Genomic DNA, 24,926 nt, shown 5'->3' with positions numbered 1-24,926 from the left:
CACAACCATTTCAAAACATTGTATTTTTATTTTGCATCCCAACAGAACTGAAAACCACAATTTTCACATAAGAGAAATGAAAATAAACAAGCAAAATCGATTTCTAAAAATGTGTGTTAAAGAGCATAATCGAACTCAGGGTCGTATGACAATTCTTTTTACCAAATAAAATCTGCTTTTCAGATTGTAAAGCCATTGTGGCAACTTTTAAGCTCCGCTATATTTCATCAATCACATGTTCATTAAGAGATGCATAAGACCAAAATTGACATGTTAGTTCTAAAACTCTTATGAAAAATAATGTGATATAGCGTTGCATTGTTAAAACTGTACTATTGTTTTAGATCTTACTGTTTGAACATCACAATTTATTCCCTACTGTATGAAGCATAATTCTCCATTCCTACAGAACATCTTTTAGAGAACAACACTATTCAGAGGTTAAACCAAAAAATAAACAATTAAATCCAGCCATTGCAAAGCTTGACTTTCCTTTGAATGCAATGCAGAGCGTAACTCGCCGGCTTCTCAGATCTGAAATAAGTCAGTAGGAAAAAAATAAGTGTACATAGTCTATATATTGAACATACAGAGAATTAAACAATATTCTTATACTTACAAACCACAAGTCTTCTCACATCAGCATACCTAAGAAAATAATTTAAAAAAAAGAAGTCAGGTTATTATCATAAATCAAAATGTAATTGAATATTTATTGGTAAACTTAAAACAACATGGGTTATTACTGTTATGATTTTAATAAAAAGCTAAATCAAGGTCTTCACAAAACACTTCCATCCTAAAGTCTGGACAATAGATGCATTTGATTTTTGCTTTCAATCATATAAAATGTTTATTCACCAATGTAAACATGCACCATGACCACTAGGTGGCACTATCACCAAACCATACAGCTATACAAATGCCAAAGGCCACCTAAAAAGCTTAAAAATATTAGGAAATATCTCGTTTAGTCTTCCTTGTGTAGGTTTAAACCTTTAGAAGTTTTTTTGTTGATCAAAAGTGATATTTTGAAGAATGTTGATTGCTGTGGCACCCACTTCGTAGTAGAAAAATATATTACTATGGAAGTCAATGCAAGTTAAAGGTGCAGTAGGTGATTGTCTTCAAAAACACTTTGTTGTGCTGGTTAAGTCTCCTCACATTCCAATAGTACTGATTAAAGTAAATGATCTAAATGTATTTATATGTATTTTTATATTCTGGATAATGCATAAAACAAAAAAAATGTTCATCTAATTAAATATTGTCGGACCGACAAATAACTCAATTATGACAGGCATCTCAAACTGTCCGTCAACACATTTAAATTTGAATTTCTGCGCAGCCTCTTTAAGCAGACAAATACGTCACTCGCGCGCGCGCACACACGTGTAGTTATGCATCTACAGCTGACAGAGAGACTTCATCCTGCAAACTCTGCATCATTCTGATCTTCTGTCTAAAAGACCAACGTGGCCATGTGTGCATGAATAGAAAGATTATTTCTGAAAGGGCTTCTGCCAAAAATGCAGAATCAAAACTTTTCTAAATCAATATCGAAATTACTTTTGCACACTGGAGGACAATGACGTTATGCAGTTCAAAACAACGATCTGAAGGGTGACACCATGGCTGAAGTATTTCTTTTAGACAGGTATGTTTTAAAACTATTTTAGCCACGCAAAGCTGATGAAGACTCTGTTCTTGTTTATAAATGGGTTTATATGCTCAGAGGTGTTGTTCAGCCACTGAAAATGTCCTCCAAAATGTTGGCTATTGTCAAGTTCATAGAGAACCTTTTACAGCATCGATAATATAGTCAGTTAAATAGATCTGAGCATTCGTTTAGTTGTTCAAGTGTAAAAAGAGCTGAAAACAAGCGATGTACGCGGATCAGCGAGCACAACTGAAAGTGAAAAGTCACTCGTTGTCTTGGTAACGTAAAAAGATGACAGGATATTTCTGTTTTCAACAGATCTAACCTTTATTCTGATCTAACTTTTATTTAGTTTAATAACAAAACATAAGTAAATATGTTCTTCCGCCAAACCAGCTTTACTGAGGTTAAGTTTGATTTATATTCACACAACAGCGTGTGACAGTTTTGGAGATATGTAATTCCTGCACCCTCTGGCCAATCAACAACTATGCTTGATAAAGTGCGTTCTCTCCATAGAGTTTTCTAAGTGGCGAATGACATGATTTAGTGTTATATATAATCTGTGCGAGTTCACGTGTTTATGATTTAAGGAGGCGTGGCTGCGGACGGCAGCGGAGGGTCGTAAAATTTCTAAGCTATTACGCTAATGCTAGCATTCTGGCAGATCACCTTTAATCATACAAAATGTTTGTTCACCAATGTAAACATGCATCCTGACCACTAGGTGGCCATAAAATGCCAATGAAACCAAAAATTTGTTTAACACACCAGTAATAGAAAATGCCTCATTTAGTCTTCCTCATGTGGTTTTAAACCTTTATGAGTTTTCTGTTGATCAAAAACAATATTTTGAAGAGTGTTGATTGCTGTGGCACCCACTTTATAGTAGAAAAATATATTACTATAAAAGTCAATCGTACAAAATGTAAGTCAATCATACAAAATGCTCGTTCACTAATGTAAACATGTATAATGACCACTAGGTGGCACTATCACCAAACTATACAGCTATTCAAATGCCAATGACACCTAAAATCTTTAACGCAAAACAAAATAGAAAAATACCTCATCATTTACTCTTCCTGGTGTGGTTTCAAACCTTTATGATTTTTTTTGATGTTGATAACAAAAAATTGATATTTTGAAGAATGCAAGTTGCTGTGGCACCCATTTTATAGTAGGAAATATATTACTATAGAAGTCAACGCAAGTCAATCGTAGAAAATGTTTGTTCGGAAAATGTAAACAAGCATCATGACCACGAGGTAGCACTATCACCAAACTATACAAATGCCAATGACATCCAAAAAGCTCGATTAACACACAAAACAGAGTGAGGTATTTTCACTTTTTCTCATTGGTTTTAAACTTTTGAGTTTTTTTGTTGATCACAAATGGTATTTTAAATAATGTAGAATGCTGTGACACCCACTTTGCAGTAGAAAAATATATTACTATGAAAGCCAATGTATGCAAGTTAGAGCTAAATTTGCCCGAACCTGACGAGACCCAACGGGTTAGGGTTTAATTTCTATCATTTTAGATGGGGTCGGGTCGGGCTTGGCTTGCGCAATAAAGGAACAGTCATGTGATGCATTTCGATTAGTGCGAGAAAGTAATCAAATAATTTGTTACAACATTAAAATTCCTCCCTGCAAAGGTGAAACAAAAGACGACAGAGAAGTGAAAAAGAACAAATTTTGACTGCGGTGAGGCAAGTCACCAGTTCAGAAAGAACCTGTCACTCTAGCCACAAAGGTATTTCAGCGGTCACTCATACACTGCGTATTACGGCAGAGCGTAAACAGCAATATGTGTACAGCAAGCTGACAGGGAAGATGGCGAGGCCACTCACTACATTGAAACTGCTGTCAAGGAAAATGAAATGAATGTTCTTGGCTGGTTAAAGATAAACTAACAATCCTACCCACGGCGGGGAGGGACTGTGATTCAAAGCCACACCCCCTGAAATCGCAAGCGCTCGCACCGCATCACAACAGCAGACAGACAACCCACTGGTTCATGTCATTCGCCAGTTAGTTAGTGCCAGCACCGTGCAGGAATTACATTTATTAATTTGCCACACTTACATGCTATTTCAGAGCGAATATTCAGAGTAGCATGGTAAACAGTAAAGGAAGGCTGTCACAATAAAGGGAGCGCTTCACAGGTTGTCATTGTTCAAAAATGAACCAATGTGAATATAAAAAAAACTTCACCTCAGAAAATCAGGCTAGGCAGAATAGTGCCGTTTACCGATAATTTGTTGTTAAATTAAATAAAAATCTTCATTATACTGAAAATAATCACATCAATCTTTTGCCGGAAGATTTTAGTGGTTGAACAACACTTCTGTGCATATAACCCATTTGTAACAAAATCTATATAAGCTTTGCGTGACTAAAATAGTTTTAAATCAAAACATTACCTGTCAAAAACAAATACTGCAGCCATTATGCCTCACTCAGAATATAAAAATGGCTATAAATACATTTAGACTAATTACTTTAATCATTACAATTGGAATGTGAAGAGACTTTTAACCAGCACAACTAAACATGTTCCTGAAGACAAATCACCTACTGCTACTTTAAATGGCACAATTTATATTTTTGAGTACTGTCACTTTATTAATTAATAATGTGCAACAATGTAGCATTTACATAATATTAACTGGACTAATCTAAAAATCCATTTGAAAGAATTAGACCCTAATTATTAATAAAAATGGTAGAGATTATTATACTATCATCATAATTTTGAAACTAAAGGTTAGCTTGAGTACTTGGGTAGGTGCGTCTCTAAACATTTGACTGGTGGTATATGAACCGGAGACTATTAAAGTGATTTTCACACAAAAATGAAAATTTACTCACTCTTAAGCATTTACAAACCTTTATGGAGTTTCTTTCTTCTCACAAACACAAAACGAGACATTTTGAAGTAAGATGATAACCTGCAACTATTTCCATAGTAAGAAAAACAAACACTATTGAAGTCAAGGGTTTCCAACATCTTTTTAAAACATCTTTTGTGTTTAACAGAAGAAAGAAAGTAATTTGTGGGTGAACTATCCCTTCAATTAATAATAATTTAAAAAAAGCTTAATACAATAGATTAAAAAGTTCTACACTTACATTGTTTGATACCTGATGGTAGACCAAGAGTTTCCCTGTCCACTTGTCCAAGATCATCCCCACCGCTGTTCAAATGGTCTGAAGTGTCTTTTTCTCCAACAGATTCTTCAGATGGCTTTTTTGCGCTCAACGTGACCTGCTTCTTGGCTTCGCTTGTGTGCTCAGTTATTATTGATAAATCATTCACAGTGCTGGAGATGGCTTGTTGATTAGGCTCTTGATTGAGTCCTTGGTCTTGCTGAAACCTGATTCCAAGCATCTTATCAATATACATTGCATGATCAGAATCTACTAACTCCTTTGCAAGATTTTGACTCCCGGTGATAATGTCAACCTCCCATTGTGTCTCAGAAACATGTTGTCTGAAGCGTATCTTAAGGTTCTTGTGACACATGGAGTTTTGAAAAAACAGGATGGCATCATCAGACCAGTCTGGAGCATTGGGTTTAACTCCCCTTAGTAAACAATGGTAGGTGACTTTAGGCAATCTACCGAGCTCCTCAGGAAGTTTTCTTAGCTGGGAGGCATCTAGCCGAGACAGAACAGAATACAGTCCACAGTCAACCAAGTTTATAAGCACTGAAGTTGAATCGCATTGCACAATCTCTGCCCTGCACCATTTTTGATTCTCCACCAATTTCACCAAACAGCTCGTACCAGGAACAAAATGAACTTCAGGTAATGGTTCCAACACTTCAGGAAGGTTCTCAAGAATGGATGAGACTGTATCTGCTATCAAAAGCAGATCCTCTAGAATGATATAAAATTCAGATGGGGTTGTGACCGCTGCTGCAAATCCTTCATATTCGAAGTTCATTTTCACAGGGGCCTGGAAGAGGGTCTGTGGTGGATCCAAATTGGTCCTTAAAGAAGTCTTTGGGGAGGGAGGATGATCAGTCACGACAGACAAATCCTCATAAATTTTTACTGGCTCACTGTCTTTCACATCATGCAGAGCAACGCAAGCAAGTGACTCAGAGTTTTTATTTTCTTGTTGGACATTTTCTTGTAGTCCTTCTGAAATTTTAGCCACTGGAATACTGGTCTCACATTGTGGTTCTGCGTTAACCACAACTTTTGGCTTGAAATTTTGTTTCTTGTACTTTCTTCTCCAAATGTCCCTTGTTTTGACACTTGTTTGTACATATATGGCTGCTTTCTTTATTTGCTTAGTTGCGAACGTCAATTCACATTTACGTTGTTGTGTGTTTGACTTGGTCTTTTGCTGGATGGTTCTAACTTCCGTTGGTTTGGTTCTGAATTCACAAATGCTTTGTGTATTTGATGTTGTCTTTTGCTGGAAGGTTCTAACAGTCTGATTGTTTGCAAGTTGATGTCTGAACTGCTCCTTTTGCTGGAAGCTTTGAACTTCTTTAATACTTTGGTTGTATTGATCAGATTGGCTTTGCGTCTGGGAATCTTTTGGTAATTTATCTTGACTTGCCAAATCTACATCTTTACTATGATCAGCATCATACTTCAAGTCCCCTTGCAAGTGGTCGTCGTCAAACTCGATGTTCACTTTCCATGAACCTTCCAGACTTTGAATGAATTCAACTAATAAGGGTTTACCAACTGCTTTCTCCGTAAAGGAGTCATCATTTTCAAATGGGTGCGGTTTTGCAAGTGTGCAGGGCATGCTCAATCTGGGCTGAGACAAAAACGTATTGGTTAGCATGTGAACATTCTTCCTGTCGACAGTTGCAGTATTGCCATAATCAATGAACTCAACAGCTAGTAGGTCAGAGTTTAACACGTTGGTGACGACAGCTCTGTACAAAGCCAAGTCTTCTTCATACTCTGCTGCAACAAGGTCCCCTACTTTTATTTCGGTTTCCACATTTCTTCTTTTATCCTTGAAGTTAGTACCATTTAGTTCCTCAATCATCTGTAGTAATTTCGGTTCATCATCTTCCATCTGGATAAAAAATCTTCCAGCAGAAATGCTATGAGAGACAAAGCCCACACCTCTAGAACCTGGTTTCATTGTGACAGCAGGAAGATCACAAAGTTTTGGCAAGCTCTGATGAGATGGCACTACTTTAAGTGGACAGGGAGCATTCTGGTCTTCCATTTCAACAGGTTCCTTGAGTTGCTTCTTGGAATGGTTTGTGGATCTTGGAGTTTGCTTTCCATTTTGTTTGGCTTTACTGCGTCTGGTTGCTTTGTGGTTACGTTTACAGTTCGGTAAGCTGGCATGCGCTTCTTCTTTGGGGAAATCTAACTCAAGTTTGTTGACAGCTAGGTCACTTTGTGCCACACCATGAGCAGCCATGAGCTCTTTGACTTTTTCATTGATATGCAAATTGCCATCATAAAGATCACAAACAAAATGTCCATTGGTGTCGCTTGACACAAACTTGGCCTTGAAAGACTTGTTGAGGATTTCAGTCTCAAGCCACTTGTTGACTTCCGGCAAATGTTCCCCCTCTGGAAGATTCAAAAGACTGCATCTCAGAGCCTGCATTGGTGTTAGCAATACGTCAACTGCTGTTGTCGGAATTGCCATGACATTTGTTTTCTCTGCAATCTCCTTATTGCCATAATCAACAAAGACAACACTCACATGCTGATTAGATTGAACAGGGTGTACCAGAGCCCTGTACCAACTGCCGTCACAGAAATATTTGGCCAAGCAAACTTTACTGCTGCAGTTGTCAGAAATTGAAGTGAAGAGCTGACTTTCCTCTGCAACTCTCTCTGTCAGTCTATTAAGGATCTCTGTATTTCTATCGAGCTGGAAATAGATTTCCCAAGGGCTACAGACATAAGTAACATGCACCAGTTCTTCACTTCCACAACTTATGTTGAAAGAGGAGTAAACGAATGACCAAGGGTGAGCCGATGAAATTGTATGCTTGTCTGGAGCTTGTACTTCTGCTGCAACACCTTTCTCTACAAGGTATGTAGAGGCCTGTTGAAGAGGTGTATGAATGCTGACAATGTTAAGTAGACCTTTTCCTTTTTCATAAACCTGGGAATAAATCCTGCATTTGCTGGATGTACATTTGAACAGAAAATCCCTGAGCAAATTGCATGCTTCTGAACTCCAAGAACTCCCTCCAATGGGTTCAATGAAGTTCAATCTGCATCTAAATGCTTGTGTAGGAAGTTCAAGGAACTGTGGCTGAAGAGTTTGGATGTTTTGCAACTTTTCCTGAATAATTAGGCCAACATCAACTAGGATCATAAGCAGTTGCTCATTGTGTTGTCCTATCATGCATGCTCTGTGCCACTGGTTATCATGTGGAGACTTAACAGCACAACATAATGCAGGCATCAGAAGACCAGATGTATATGTTTGGTAAAACAACTGCATCTCTTCCATAAGTTTGTCCAGGTCAAGTTTTGTACTCACATTTTGGCACCAAAAATCAGATGGAGTATTTACATGTGAGCAAATGACACTTACTTCAGAACCAGGTTTGAAATGCATTGGTTTTAAAGTCTTAGCAGGAACAACTTCCGGTTTCAATGTCTCACTGGGAGTATGTTTTTCAAGGTAATTCTGTGGTTCCCATTCATGTTCAATTTGATTTGGACTGGACATAGAAGATGTGACTTTGTGAAAGGTCACCACACGAAGGTCCTTTTTATTTTTTTTCTTGCTCAGAGCATTTCCCTTGTATTTACATGGCCTCTCAATTTCAACAGATGCTAACGCTGGGTTGTATCTCCAGTCCAGGGCCATTTTAGCTGTTGTCATGATGGTTGCGATGCTGCAATTTTCAGCATCTCTCTCAAACAGATCAACAACATACTTTCTATTTTTTCTATGAACGACATGAATCATCAAGGTTTTGTCTGATGTGACTTCCCTGAAGTAATTGGATGCTGTGGTTGTCCAGATGTCCTCATGTGGAGCTACATGGGCTAATGCACATTCCATTGCAAATTCTGGATGAATGGCAAACTTCTTTGGGAGCTTTTTAATTAAAATGCCTGGCACTTTTTCAGTGTTCCCGAAGTCAATGAAAAACACCTCTGCTCCTTTATCCAAAGTATCTACTACAAGTGCTCTGTAGTATTGCATGTCATTTTCGTACATTGCACAACAAAGTGCACCTGGCACTAGGTCTTCAAAAACCTCCTCGTGCAACTGTAACTTGCTGAAGTAATCAGCCATTTCCTTTGTCATGTTTTCAAAATTAGGATTGTGTTCTTTGGTTCTTATCCAGAAATGTTTTGGACTCTGTACATGTACCACATATCCCTCAAAAAAAGAATCATCAGGTATTGCTCTATTAGGATTTGAATCTGAAGTTTGGGCCACTTTTGTCTCTCCAGCAGACACATTTGAAAGGACATCATAAGGAAAGTTGGAATTGCTCCTTAAATTGTCACTTTCATGTGGTTTAACTCCAGCTTGCTTCTCTGAGTGCTTCTGAGCAATGTTCATCGTGACCAAGTAGAGGTTCTGATCTTTGCGAAAGTCATCGATTTCTATCTCCAAAACTTTCCCTAGCAACCCAGTCTTGAGAGCATCTACTTGTTGATTTTTGATGTCCTCATCTTGTTTTTCCAAGCATGAAAGAGAACATGGGAATGCCATGATCGGCCTTGAGAGAAATTCTGACGGTAGCTGAAGGATGTTTTCAACTTTCACAGATTCACAATAGCCACTGTCAACAAACACAACTTTGACCTGAGAGTTAAGGGGGAGGCATTCAACAAAACCCCTGTGCCATTTTTCATCTTTCCCTTTTACTGCACAGAGCAAACCAAGGTTTTCATCTAGGTCATTGGTCAGGCAACCACTGCCTGATTCACATGCTAGTGCCAATTTGTCTGACATTTCTTGCAGGTCCTTGCCCATGGATGAGAGTCGACAATAGAATAATCCAGGATTCACAGCTGCAGCTACCACAACTTCTACTTCCTGACCAACTTTCAACTTTGGGCCATTAAGTGACAGAATTTCTTCAAAGCCCAGTAGGCTTGAGGACTTGAGGCAATATTCTTGCCCTATTTGCTTTTCTATCAAGAGGTCGGGGACAGATTCATTGCTTTGTGGAATTGGTTCATCAATAAGCATCTCAACCAGTAGCAAAAATGTACTGGTGTCCACATGTCTCCCTAGCCTCTTTTTTATCATGTCACTATTGATTTCCGGAACCTCAAGTATGAGGATATGGTATGGTAGACGAGCGTGAATGTATCCTTTGATCCGGCTGCCTTTTAATGAAGAGAAATAACTGTTTGTCAGACTGTCCCATTGGCTCTGGATTGGCAGAATATTGGCAAAAAAACCACAGACAATCTTAGGTGGAAGCATTAGCAGTGTGTCGGATATTGAGGACAAACAGTTGGGTCCAACAATCATCATGTCTCCATGGTCCAGCAAAAATATGTGGAACTTATCTTTCTCAATGTTCTGGACTCTTCCTCTGTACCAGCGACCAGACCCGGAGTCTTCTACCAGACAAACATCTCCAACTTGAACAGAAACTTTCGATTTCACCGCATTTTGAATTTCAACTTGAAGAATATTGTAGTCCAGTTCACAGATTGTCATGTATTGGCCCTGAAAGTGTACCAGTTTGTTTTCAGGCCTGCAGTCAATGTGAGTCAACTTCAGCTCCACAGGCCACAATACGCAAGGAGCAGGGAGCTTTGATTCCTCTTTTGTCCTAAAATACAACAAAATAAAAAATAAGACTAATGACTGTGGACAGTTTTCATAATAGCTCGCTACAGGCAGGGGTGCCCAAACTTGGTCCTGGAGAGTTTAGCTCCAACTTTAAATCACACACCTGATCCAGCTAATCAAGCTCTTTCTAGATATACTAAAAACTTCCTAGCAGATGTGTCGAAGCAAGTTGGAGCTAAACTTTTCAGGACACCAGACGTCCAGGACAGTTTGGGCACCCCTGGTTTGGGCAGTTTCTTAAAATATTTTTAAAAAGCAGTATAAAGGTTCGATTTATGTGAAAGTCTATCTGAAGCTACAGCACTTGTTCAATGTAGGTTTCTTGTTAATTTCATCTTATGCTTATGAATGTATTATTTGGTTGTATTTGAAAAACACATGATAGAACCGTGAACTGCTGTCTAAAGCAGACAGGAACAGCTCACTGCTTGTGATGATGCATGAATTAAACAAAGTTCCAGCTAAAAAACATCTTTGATATTTTGCTTAAAGTCACCAACATGTTGGATGGCTTTAGATCACAGGTCTCAAACTGGATTCCAGGAGGGCTGCAGCCTAGCACAGTTTTGCTCCAACCCTAAACAGACACAGCTGATCCAACTAATCAGTTTTCAAAACTTCTAGAGACTGTTAAGCTGGTGTGAGTAGGTGGTGGCTGAAGCCAAATTATGCAGAGCTGCGGCGCTCCAAGACTGAGTTTAAGAACACAGATTTAGGATGAATAATTTTTAAAAAAATTAAGATTAAGGTGAAAAATCCCTTTAAAGGACACCTAGGTTACCCCTTTTTTCAGATTTAAGTCTTTTGCGTCTCTAGAATGTGTATGTAAAGTTTTAGCTCAAAACACCCGATTTTTCATTATACCTTTTACAAGATCCTGTATTATACATATTTCCACCAGGGGGTGTTTTTGTCATACTGTGCCTTTAAGACAAGTCCTCCCCGCCTACTGTTTCTACGTGCCTTCCCGCGCGCTTTAATCTCCTCCCTCGGCATCAGACAACAAACAGACTTAAAGGAAGAAGGGCTCACATAGCGTTTGTGAGAAATAGTACAGTAAGAACTTTACCAATCAGTATTTGTTGTGAAGTTGCATTGATGAGTCACACGCAATATCGTTACAAAGTTCACACACGCACGCACGCACGCACACACAGACAGACAGACAGAGCCCACTTAGCTTTGCACTGTTTTTGCACTCAAATGTGACAGGATACAGGCTAATCTCCACTGCTGTGTGGAGATCTGTTACGTTATTGTATAAAATAAACCTGATTCAACCATTCTACAAACCAGGATTCAAGCGTCTTCCTTTATAATTGTTCTGACACACGGCTGTGCTGATGAAGTAAAGCTGAAGTAAATCGCTGTAATTAATTACACAAGTGCATTGTTTTAAAACACTTTAAACATGTGAAACTTACTCTGAACAGACGTTTTATTCCCGGTTGCTTTGCGTATGTCTGGTCTTGTTGACTTACACACGTGACTACCGAGACATGTTAATGCGCGCAGCTGTCAATCAATTCGGGGGGCGGAGGGACCGCACTCCTACGTAAAGTTGTGGTCGATCTGAAAACCGCTCTAATTGGTCCACCGTTTATTTGTTGTTAAATTAAAAAACAAAAAGGACTGGGTGTGTTTATATCACCCCAATATGATGGTCTATAACCAGGGGGGTATTCCAGAAAGCTGGGTTAACTTACCATCTGCTAAAACCTAAACTCTTGGTTGATTTACCCAAAACCTGCTTACCGCGAGTATGTTGGTTCCAAAACAGGTGACAAGAGTTAGTTAAATCAACCTCCTGAAGATAACCGCGGGTTAATGCGCGTGCACGGCACACACCTGAAGGCATTTTCAGTAGATCGCCGAATTCACGAGTCACCATAGAAAGTCACGGTGAGAAAAAAAGGGCAACGCACTTTACAGAGGCGAAGCTGGAGGTTTTAAACACAGAGTTTACACATCTGCTTCAACGAAGGAAAAAAAAAATGAATAAGAAATAGATAAGAAAATAAAAAATAAATAATAAGAAAATTTATTAGTTCAGTAAAATACACATGCCACCCTCCATTTTATTGTAATGATAAATTAAACTACTCTTTAACATCCTTTTTGAGTATGTTGTGTAACCATTCATGCATTTATTTTTCTTGCCATTCATTTCTTAAGGCCACAATATGTGTATTGACTAATAAGGCTTATAGAAATTGTAATCTTTCTGAAGCTAGAACTCTGTCCAAAGTCATTAAACACAGAAACATTATCATAAAAGGTAATATTTAATTACTGGAGCTCTGTATTTAACACTCTAGAATATTCTTTGTCATGCAGCTAAGAGAAAGAGGCCTGTCTAACTGCTGTGTCCTATAATAAAGGCTTTTCAGTGGTTGAGTTTTTGACTTAAACCACACACTCTGTCACTGTTGTAAGTGATTGTTGTCAGATAGCTTTAGGTTCTTTTTATTTTGCATGCAAACGAAGTTCCTTCTGCCTCAACTAACAAGCAGTGTAAGAATTTTCTGCACTTTTCCATATTTGAATATTACTCTTGGATCACAAAATCTTTTATCTACATATTTAAATTCTAAAGTAGCTGTATAAGGTCCATCTTCAAAGATAAAGTCACATGAGCATCACCTTAAGGTGAGAAATGTATATGAAAAATATGTTACACGTTGAAAGGTGTGTGTATAAAGCAGTATAAAAAAATCATTCATTTTATTTCAGGAAATTAAGAAATTAACAGACCAAACTATTTGATTAAACATAGTTTTTTGACAAATTACATTTTTTTAGCACTCTTCCATCTCTTTTGTCAGCTTGGGTCACAGAGATTTCCTCTGGGTCAGGCTGCAGGTACGTGTCATCGTATAAGGCAGAAAAGGGTATCTTTTGTCCTCCAGCAAGTAACAATGTAGTGCCCAGTAATGATTCTATTTTATAATACAAATATAATAAAAATAAACATTGTGTTAAGCAACATTTGCTTTATAGTTTTTTTTTTTTTTTTTACTATATTTGTGTTATACACTTGAATCATTACTTCCTGAAAATCAGCCATTTAGCCTCAACATATAGTGATGAGGTGGGGTGTGTGATGAGCTGGTAAGTGGAAGCAGTAATGAGTTTAATAGTTGAAACACCAAAAGATTAAGGATAGAAAATTAAGTTGTACCTGCACACTTATACTTTGGACAAATTTTATATTATCAGTGTCCTTTATTGACTGATGGAGATTTAAAATCGGCTGCAATTAATGCACACAATAGCATTTAGAAACCATGAAAAAAATATTATATTAAAAAATGTAGGTGTGTGCGCGTGAATGTATACATATAAACGACGTCCTACATCTTAAAGATATATTTTCCTACAAAAGACAAAGCTGCCACTTATAATATTATACAGAAAAATGTGAGGGTGCAGAAGGAGAGAAAAACACAAGATCTGTAAGTGAGATTCGAACTCGCTTCGTTGTGCGCTCCGTTGTTCTTTATCGACGCACTGTCCACTACACTATTCCCGTGCTCTGAATCAGCTGTGTAATGATACGCAGTGATTTATGACCAAGGAACTGTACAAAAGTGTAAAAAAACAGTTCAGTGCCAGGCATACTGTACAGGTGGTCATACTGCCACATTGTACAGTTGCCTAAAATGCCCTGACGCGAATACAAAGAGCTGCACTGAATGTTTTTTATGGTAAGCGTAGACCCGCGGTTTGTCACATTTGATTTCAAAAAGGTTTGTTAAATACATTAACATTATGAATTTGGTTATAAAAAAAACTATGCACTTATAACCCTCTCACAACGAAAAAACTTGTATCTGTGTGTCCACATCCATAAATATTCTCATCAAAAGAGCACGCAATGCTCAGTAAACTCTCTGAAACAGACAAACTCTGAAACATAGCAACTTACTCTCTCAACATAACCTGCTCCGGAGCAGGTTATCTTCAGAGAGTAAGTTGCTATGGCTACTTAACATACCCAGAAGTTACCTCCGATTTTGGAACCAAAGTTGAGGTTATCCACCTACTTACTCTCAAACTTACCCGGGTATGTCACATAACCTGCTTTCTGAAACAGCCCCCAGGTGTGGTTCCCTGGTCTATACACTATATATACACACGTTTGTCCAAATAGCTTGAAAAGTAGATTTTTCGCCATAGGTGCCCTTTAAGAGCACACAATATTATTTTGATTTCATAACAACATGTACGGAGCGCCTAAAGGGACATAGTGGTGGAAAAAAATAACTGTAAGGGAGGAAAAAAAAATAAGTTTTTGCGTTTTCTTATAAATTTTGTGTTTCAGTGCAGAGATAATTGTTACCTCGCAAAACTTGTTCAATTTAGACAAACACTTTCTCTTTCAAGCGTTGCAGTGGTTGGGTGATCCATACATTCTCTTAGTTTCATAGTTTTCTAATGCATTAGGAAAAGTGATAATAAAAAGACAACGTTCTGCAAACATTTTTGTAAAAAAGGAAAAGAAAAAAAAAGATCTATTCTATTTAAAGGCAAGCATGAATCTAGTGTATGAATGCAACAGAAGAATAATAAAGTCTCTCATACAATAAATTCTTCAGATTAAATGGTTGATATACACAATGAAATCAGATTAAGATTACATTTTGTACCTCTCATTAATAAAACATACAGTTGCACATCAAACCGGATGTATTCAGTTGTGTATTTAATAAAAAATGTAAATTTAAATTAAAAATTTAATAAAATGGTTTAAAGGGGCAGCATGAGAGGGGCAGCACAGTGGCACAGTGAGTAGCACAATCGCCTCACAACAATAAGGTCGCTGGTTCGAGCCTGGGTCAGTTGGCATTTCTGTGTGGAGTTGGCATGTTCTCCCCGTGTTCATGTGAGTTGGATAAGCTAAAATTGATAAGTTGAATTGGGTAAGCTAAAATTGTTTGTAGTGTATGTGTGAATGACTGTGTATGGATGTTTCCCAGTGATGGATTGCAGTTGGAAGAGCATCCGCTGCGTAAAACATATGCTGGATTAGTTGGCGGTTCATTCCGCTGTGACGACACTAGATTAATAAAGGGACAAAGATGAAAAGAAAATGAATGAATTTGTGGAGAAAAAAAAATGATAGGTTTCATTGCGTTTACAGCAGTGGTGCCAAACTCAATTCCTGGAGGGCCACAGCTCTGCATAGTTTAGCTTCAACCACCTCACTAGGGCTGCACGATATATCGTTTTAGCATCAAAATCGCGATGTGCGCATCCGCGATAGTCACATCGCAGGAGGGTGCGATGCAAAGCAAAAAAAAAAAAAATAAAAAAATAAAAAATCTATATATATATTATGGGTGAAGCCGAACCGGAATACGGTATTCGGAAAAGCAGGAATAGCGTGTTTTTACGAATACTTATTTTAAACAATACTTGATAAATTATTTGTATTTGGGAACAAGAAAAACATTATATCAAAAAGCTGCGTTTCCTCATGAGACCGCAGTGCATGCCCGCGTGAGTGAGTAAGTGAGTGAGACGTTCAAGAGTCGGTGGGCGGGGTGGGGCCGGGGTAAGGAGACTGAGCAAGCTGCTTCTCTATACAGCAACAGAGAAGGCTTGGCAGAGCGAAAAATACTTTTCTGCATTACTATTTTTGTTTATTTTATCATACTAAAATAACACGTGACAGTTCACTCAAAAGTGAAAGTTCTTTCTGTTATTAATTACTAACACTCCCGTCATTCCTACTACTTTCAGAACATACATTTTGATATTTTACCATATGAAAATGCAATGCAGTTATGAAAATTGAGAAATTAAAGCAATACAGAGATCTGGTCCCCGCGTCAGGTCAGGGTGCACCTGTAACCTTAAAAACGCAGACGCGGCAGAGGCGCACTAAACTCACACGGAAAAGAACTGGGCATTCAATTCATGTTTTCGTTAAACAATTCTTTAAATACAGCTCTTTTGATCTCTAAAGGGGAAAAAAGCTAAAGAAATTTGTCGTTAAATTAATTTTAGCAAAGACGCAACTGCCTGTCATTTTCACATTCGTTTTTCAGTTAGGGATTTGGTCTATTAGAGTAACCTAATAAAATTGTTTTGTTGGACACTGTAGTCTACACAATAATCAATATTATAATTTATTATATAAATTAGCTATTATTAAAACTAAACTATACAATTGATAAAACAAAACCCTTTTTAATGTTTGCTTTCATTTTGACACCGCTAACAGTTGTAATAAGAAACATCACATTATGCAGAAGCAGTCTTTTGAGTTTAAAGATGATCAGCCTGCCAAGTCAAGTTTACAGTGTCATAAATGAAAGCATGGGTAGCATGGGTAAAGGGGATTTGCCCAGCACACAACCTCATGCGCTGCAGGTAAGCTGAATGATAATCTTTAAAAAATATATAGGGTATGCAATACAAAACTTTAAACATTTATTTATTTTTTTAATGAAAAGAAAAGAAATCAGGAAAGGAAAATATAATTTAAACCACTGGTCTGGCGCTGATACTTTATTGTTTGTATCCAGAAGAAGGGGAAAAAAGCAGATGAAAACCTGGCTGGGGAGACGGCGATAACATATCAGTTCTTCAGCAAAGATCACGACATCATTGTGATGGGTTTATCATACAACGCAGTTCGTGTTTATAAGCATTAATATTAACTAGTATTAATTCTCTCTCTAGATTTAGTTTTCGGGCTTGTTCTTGTCGGCGCAATATAGCCTCGGCTTATTGCACGTACGAATCCGATTGTGAAGAAATATCAAGCGCTGGCATTTTTTATTGCATCCTTTTCGCTAGTTATTCATTTTTTTTTTTTTTAGTGGTGCGAACATTATTTACTGGCAAACATGTTCCATGACCTCGTACATCAACAAATAATGTAGCCTACTTAAGTTAATTTACCTTTTATGTAAAAATTACGGAATAACTTAATTAAATATTAATAAATAAAATATCCGTATAAAAGTACATGTTTATTTTTGAACTTTCGTTAATAAAACAACACAAAACTGTTTATAAATATTGTAGTTAAATATTAAATTACTTTAACTGCTTGAAACCGTATAATAACAATTAAACGTTAAATTTTTAAGAACTTAACAAATAGTCTAAATGGCACTTTACTAATAAGTGTAATAATAATATAAATATTAATAATTATAAGTAAAAAGAAAATATTAACCTAGTAACAATATAAGTCAGATGTTAAAAAACAGCGTAGTTTCTCTCCACCTTTTGTAGTCATATTTTAAATTATTTGCTAGAAAAACTAACATGTTGACTTTGTCCGGTTTAAGTGAAGAATGGGGTTATAATGTTTCCAGCAATACACTGTCAGACGGTGTGCTTGTAGCGAAAATGCACAGACAGGGTACTTTTTCACAACCATGCGAGAGAGGGCTTCTCCTTCTGTTCCGCCGCCCGCATTTCTCGCGACGCAGGTTTCTCTACTCTGCGGAGCGGCGCGTTCTTAAGTAGTTACCAAATATGTTGCTCCATTTCTCGTCAATGTCTTCCATTTATCACTTTCTCTTTTGTATCTGGCCATTTTTGCAAATGCCTCTGCCATGCCTGGCTGAGCTGGGCTTCTGCGTTTAGAAGACAGGAGTTGATTAAGCCTACATGGCTTTTTTCCCTTGCCGTCAATCGCCACTATCTTGCATGGTTCGGGACCCGTGGATCTGCGTATCGATGGATTTGCTCCTCAGTGTTTGGACTCTCAGCAGTGAATATTAAAACACACTTTACTTAAAACCCCCATACAAAAAGCTTAATCCAAATTGATTCGTTCACCTTTCTCAGTCGGCACATATCCAAAATGTTCCCAGATGTAAGAGTTCGTTTTCTAACAAGGTTCATGGTTGAACTTGAACTTGCTGAATCGCGCCTAATGTTATATTCTAACAGATATGTAATACTTGGCAACAACAGTAATTTGTGTTTTAAAGTGCGTGACGTCACGTACTACGGCCGTGACGCGGTTGTCATGGTGACCGTCACAGCCCTAGTTTTAAGTATATATATATATATATATATATATATATATATATATATATATATAGAATATCGCAATATATATCGCAGGGGAAAAAAATATCGCAATGTCAATTTTTTCCAATATCGTGCAGCCCTACACCTCACATCAGCTTAACAGTCTCTAGGGCTGTTTCTCAATATGCGTTCTTCAGCGGTCTTGCATCCTTGTGTAACGTCATCATCAGCTGCCTAAGTTCAGTTCCAATACTCAAGACCGCAAGTACAGAGGATGCATGAAACTTCCCGGATGTGTTCTTGATATCGAGGACGCACCAAACAGACTTGAGCATCGAACTGGCTCTAGAAGTCCCAGAAGTCATTGCGACTGGAGGTGGGAACCGCTGCATTTTATGTAGATTTTCTATTTAAAGATCAGAGATATCATTTATTTACCTCAGGAGTTTCCCTAAATGAAACGGTGAAAGTAAACATCATCCTGAACATCTTAATAAAGTAATAAACACATTAAGGGTGTTTGTTTGCTAAAATCTGTATTAAAATCTGTTTTATTTGTATTGTGCAGAGTATATTTCTAATGTTTTTATGAAAAAAATATATTTTGAAAAGGGGAAAAACAATAAATCGTTGTATGAATGCTGTAACGTTTAAATAATTTACCATTTAAAACGCGTGAAGGTCATGTGACCATCAGGAAGAATGCAGCATCTCATTTCTCAAAGGACGCGTTCTCTGCCCTCGCGGTATCCTGAGTTCGTTCTTCCGAGGACACCTGGCAAGACTGGTCTCCACAAGAACGCAAGTCCGTTCTCTGCGTTCTTGGAATTGAGAAACAGCCTAGTAGTCTTGAACACCTTGATTAGTTGGATCAGCTGTGCTTGATTAGGGCTTGATTAAAAGTGCAGAGCTGCAGCCCTCCAGGAATAAAGTTTGAGCCCTATGGTTTACAGCAGGGGTCACCAATCTCGTTCCTAGAGGTAAGGTGCCCTGCAGGGTTTAGCTCCAACTTGCCTCAACACACAAACCTGGGGTGTTTCAAGTATACCTAGTAAGACCGTGATTAGCTTGTTCAGGTGTGTTTGATTAGCGTTGGTGCTAAAATCTGCAGGAGACACGCCCTCAAGGAACATGTTTGGTGACCCCTGGTTTACATTAATGGTCCAATAAAACCCAAAGAGGTTGAATGTGCATCAGGCTTTTAATTGTAAATATTAAACTGCACCCTTTAGTTATTAAAATTAACAGCACTGTGTATCGCTGAGCATCAGGACTTTTCATTCAAACCTATGAACTTATTGCATAACTAATGCGTTGTATTAATAGAGGAGTTATTTTGCATATAGGCTAGACAATTAATCCAGAATATTAATGCTATTTGTTTTTACCAAATAAATTTGGTCTTTGTATGCATATGACTTTTGACTGAAATTTTGAAAATTGAAAATGTAACTTTACTAATGTAAAGTTTTGATGCATAGGCTAGGTCATTCAAATGCTCGTTTAATTTGTGCACTTATCTACTTGGTTATATGCAAATATTTGTTAATAGGATAATTTTTTTCTTAATATACTGTAATCTGAATTCATAATGCACATCATTCATTTAATGGCAGGAAATGAGAGTTTGTTCATGCATGATTGCACATAAAAATTATCAATATTTGTGATTCTTTCCCCACGATTAATGAGTTTAGAAGGTAGGAAGGTACAAACCATTTGAATGTTTTGAGCTTTAACAGCCTTTTCCCCTTCACCCTTGCTCCCACATTCTGTGCTTGCATTTCCAAAACATGCAATGAGGGTTTTATTTAAAACACAAGCTGGCTTCAGTGTCATAATTGATCCACTAGTCGAGATTGACAGGAGTTGACGTCACTCCAATGCAACTCATGGCTGCTCCGTGTGACAGGCGGGGATGTGTTTGTTTCCTGGAGTCTCATATAATAGACACCTGTCAGTGATCACAGGGGATTCATATAATATTATATACATTGCATCCGGAAAGTTTTCATAGCGCTTCACATTTTCCACATATTTTTGTGTTACACCCTTATTCCAAAATGAATTAAATGAATTTATTTCCTCAAAATTCTACACACAAAACCCCATAATGACAAAAAAAATGTGCAAAAGAGTTTTTTGTAATTGTTGCAAATTCATTAAAAATGTAAAAAAAACTGAAAAACCACATGTACATGTACAGCTTTTGCCGTGAAGCTCTAAGTTGACCGTACGTAATTCTCTGGTATGATGAGACTAAAATTGAACTCTTTGGAGTGAATACCAGGCATTACGTTTGGAGAAAACCAGGCAATGCTCATCACCAGGCTAATACCATCCTTACAGTGAAGCATGAAGCATGGTGGTGGCAGCATCATGCTGTGGGGATGTTTTTCAACAGCAGGAACTAGAAGACTAGTCAGGATAGAGGGAAAGATGAATACAGTCATGTACAGAGACATCCTTAATAAAAACCTGCTTCAGAGAGCGCTTGACCTCTGTGGCGACGGTTCATCTTCCAGCAGGACAATAACCCGAAACACCGCCAAAATATCAATGCAGTGGCTTCAAAACAACTCTGTGAATGTCCTTGAGTGGCCCAGCCAGAGCTCAGATCTAAATCTTTTTGAACATCTCTGCAGAGATCTGAAAATGCCTTTACATCGTTGATTCCCATCCAACCTAATAGAGCTTGAGAGGTACTGCATAGAGGAATGGGCAAAAATTCACAAAGACAGGTGTGCCAAGCTTGTGGCGTCATATTAAAAAAGCCTCGAGGCTGTAATTGTTGCCAAAGGTGCATCAACAAAATGTTGAGCAAAGGCTGTTAATACTTCTGTACATGTGATTTTTCAGGTTTTTAATTTTTAATAAATTTGTAACAATTAAAAAAAAATCTTTTTGCATATTGTCATTATGGGGTTTTGTGTGTAGAATTTTAAGGAAATAAATGAATTTAATCCATTTTGGAAAAAGGCTGTAACATAAAAAATGTGGAAAAAGTAAAGCGCTATGAATACTTTCCAGATGCACTGTATACAGTAACATCATACAGCTGTCGATTCCAGGGAATTCATATCAGTATAAACATTTATACTGTATCGGATGGGTCTGTCCGTAATGGCAGGGTCAATCTACTGGCTGTGTCATTTTATATATGTATTTCTATAACAAAACATAAGAAAAAATGATGTTGTAATGCATGATGTCATTATAGGCAGTCCTCTCTTGCTGTTTTTTTGAGAACCTTTAAAATAATACATTTATGACAAAGCCAGATCAACAGACAGGTGTCAGAAGTTACAGTATAGTATTTATATTGACCTTATTCTTGAATGCGGAAGTGTGCACGTTATTGCACTTGTTTTATAACTTCTGATTCAGTTGCCTATGGAAGAAATGACTAGTAAAAATAAACAACAGAAAACGGTCAAACTACTCGCTCTACAAACAAATGTGTTCATGACTATACAGACAAAGCAGAATAATATAATAAGAAAATATCAATTTGCAACGTCAAGTAGCATAACAAGCTGTTTTCAACGTCTGTGAGTGAATGGAAGTGAGTGAGACCGGAAGTCTCAAACCAAAAAGATTCAAATGGCTGCGCCCGCTGGTACACGAAGAGTAAGGTTAATAAAACCCCTGCGATTACAGGGTGTCTGCTATATTACAATACAGTATTTATATGAAACCACTGCGATCATGGATAAATGTTTATATTGATATGAATTCCCCGAAATCACGGTCAGTCATATGAAGTTACAGTGCATATATAACATGAAACCCCTGTAATCGCTGACAGGTGTCTTTTATCTGAAACGCAAGAAAACAAACACATCCCCGTCAATCACACAGAGCAGCCATGAGTTGCATTGGAGTGACGTCAACTCCTCCTTCGCCTGATTGGCTAAGGAGCAACTGTCAATCTCGACTAGTGGATCAATGATGACACTGAAGCCAGCCTGTGTTGTCAATCAAACTCACATAGCATGCTTTGGAAACGCAAGCACAGAATGAGCAGAAAAACTAACTTTGTCTAAACTAGGCACGGGATGATATCAATTTTCAAGGTATAACATTTTAAAACCACCAAAACTTTCTGTAATAACATTTCTAAGGTATGTGTAAGATTTTTTATTTACCTTTTTTTTGTTTTTAAGGACAAAAGTATCTCCAGCAAAAAAATATCCAAAGATGCCGTTTTAAATTGTAAAGAAATCTGTGTTTTTGAACCTAATGAACACAGCAGAAGTCTATGATTCATTTGAATTATTTAGCCTGACTAGTTTACTGCCCCAAAATATTATTAATCTTTATTATAATAAAATATATTGTTTTCAAAGGTGAAAAAGTTTTTTTAACCAGACATTAAAAAAGAATATATTTGAGCAGTCATCACAATACCATGATATTTTTATTCAAGGTTATCATGCCATCAGAATCTTGTACGTTAATGCCTAGTCTAAATGAGTCTTTTCATTTTTGATTATTGGTCATTATCTTTTGGTACATGACCTCATTATTTCTTATTCTGCGTTTTCGCTTCTACGCGTTAAAATTTTTCACACAATGTCAATATTTTGATTTACGGGCATTATTTTTCCATCTACGACTTTTTAGGGGTGAATTTGATCCCATAACATACTCGCATACAAATAAAAGTTTGCTCGTACATGGACATACACTCACACAACCGTGTGTGTGAATTATATATCTTTAAAATGCACTACTTAATGGCTGGTTTTTATTTCGCTATATAATTCGGTAATGTAATCCTAGTCACAAAATATTCTGAAGGTTGTCAATTAACTTTAGGTGAAAATCATCGTCTTTTAAATAGGCCAACTCAATGAAACCCTCCATAGTGAACGTAGGGAGATCTACAACTGCAAAACATAAAGTGAACAGGAAGTGTTGCGGAATTCACCGATTTTTCAAGTGAATGCAACGTTTCCCGTTGTAATGCAAAAAACAATAATTGTTAAAAAAAAAAAATCCTCCCGCCCATTTTCCCCTTACAACCCGTTCATTTATGCCTAACATCGGAAACACGATATGAATAATGAGTCAGGATGAGTCTTACCTCTCCATTATTCTCCAAAGAACATGAATCCAATCTAACGATGCAGCTCTGGGACACGTCCATGCACTAACGTCAAGCACATCTGCCACATTAAGGGATGATGGAGGTCAACACACCAATGAAACGGCATTACAACACACATTTCAAAACACAACGTTAATATCCGATCCAAAAATCTGCAAAAGCACCACATAATACTGTAAGCTGATTATTATGTCTGCATTACCGACAGACGAATGCACGCACCTTGCTATTTTTGTGACTAACGTTAGTAGTGGCACCTCCCAAATAACAGAATAGGAGAATAACGGAATAAAAAGTCTGTAAGCTATACAACTTTTTGCTTTTCATAATGTGTTAATCGTTTAACGTTAACGTTATTCCTAAATGGCAAGAGGTAACGTTACACTGATGTCCAATCTGTCGAGCTCACAGCATGTTTAAACCTGCTTTATTAAGTATTAATCAAATTGGTAATTGTCTACAGACAATTATTATTATTCCTGCACAAACAAAACTGAATTGTTTTTTTGTTTTACCTTGAAGTCCGAATAAATTATCTTTGCTCCCGCCATGTTGTCCGTGTATCGCTCGGCCTCGACACGTGCTGTAAAATGAACGGTGTGCTCTTTGACAAATCAGGAGCCTGCATATTTCAACCAATGAAATTCAGAGAAGACCGGAGATGCTCTCACTCAGGTAAGATGCCCGTTATTATGTTTATGGTGTACATGTTTGTCGTAGGTTTGTTTGTTTTGCATCGATTTTAACTCTCATGATGCATTCAGAATGGGTTATTAAACTGTAGAAATGTGATACTTTTAAATTAAATCGAGATTATATTTAACTACCATCGAGTAAGAGGGAATAAACATTTTGGGTGTTACTGCTTTTTTACATTTTAATACAACAATCAGACCTTTTAATGAATTAAATAATTATACATGAACCCCACACAGATAGACATAAAGATAGATGAAATCTGATAAATATTAAACCCACTGTGGCATTACTCGTAAACCTGTATTTCTCAAATGGGCATACTGACTGTCCAAATGTATTAATTATTTGTTTATTTATTTAGTCTGTCAGTTGGGCCTTTACATATGAAAACTAAATACACTTATTTTACCTGCATTAAAAAAAAATTAAACAAAAGTTGATCAGTGTTTCATAATGCAATGGACTGACATTAAGCAGACATAAATTTATTAGAACAAAAATTAAATATTAATACTTTTTTTTGGAAGATGTTGTTATAAGTTCACCCATAATTTTCCAAGAATTTCTGACACCTAAAGATGAACTATAAATACTTGAGTATAGTTATGTATATTTATACTATAAAAATGTAAATGAGGGTGGCACGGTGGCTTAGTGGTTAGC

General features: G+C 37.2%; 2 protein-coding genes across 7 annotated transcripts in view; one reads left to right on the top strand and one right to left on the bottom strand.

Moving 5' to 3' along the window:
* Positions 1 to 8: 8 nt before the first annotated feature.
* tdrd15 (tudor domain containing 15) lies at positions 9 to 24,146 on the bottom strand. 2 transcript variants are annotated; one of them, XM_005170191.5, is made up of 5 exons: positions 24,080 to 24,146; positions 23,541 to 23,622; positions 4,801 to 10,430; positions 620 to 648; positions 9 to 534 (listed from the first exon to the last, which is right to left on the bottom strand). In XM_005170191.5, the coding sequence occupies exons 2-4, from the start codon at positions 23,546 to 23,548 to the stop codon at positions 635 to 637; spliced, it is 5,652 nt and encodes a 1,883-aa protein (XP_005170248.1). In that variant the 5' UTR covers positions 23,549 to 23,622; positions 24,080 to 24,146; the 3' UTR covers positions 9 to 534; positions 620 to 634. The 2 variants fall into 2 exon arrangements, with proteins under 2 accessions (XP_005170248.1, NP_001182210.1); NM_001195281.1 differs by lacking the exon at positions 24,080 to 24,146 and adding an exon at positions 23,787 to 23,981.
* Positions 24,087 to 24,926, top strand: part of rfx6 (regulatory factor X, 6) — a 49,676-nt gene continuing 48,836 nt past the window's right edge. For 3 of the 5 annotated variants that reach the window (XM_073932573.1, XM_073932572.1, XM_073932575.1), the window contains exon 1: positions 24,087 to 24,239. In XM_073932573.1, coding sequence (XP_073788674.1) covers positions 24,226 to 24,239 — 14 coding nt within the window. In that variant the 5' untranslated portion in view covers positions 24,087 to 24,225. The remainder of the gene's footprint in view (positions 24,240 to 24,926) is intronic. The other 2 variants (XM_073932574.1, XM_068215457.2) reach the window with 2 other exon arrangements.

This window comes from Danio rerio, chromosome 20 (genome assembly GCF_049306965.1).
Source record: "Danio rerio strain Tuebingen ecotype United States chromosome 20, GRCz12tu, whole genome shotgun sequence".
In the NCBI taxonomy this organism is placed as follows: Eukaryota; Metazoa; Chordata; class Actinopteri; order Cypriniformes; family Danionidae; genus Danio; species Danio rerio.
Note: the sequence above shows the minus strand (reverse complement) of the source record. Positions and strands in the feature narration are given on the sequence as shown.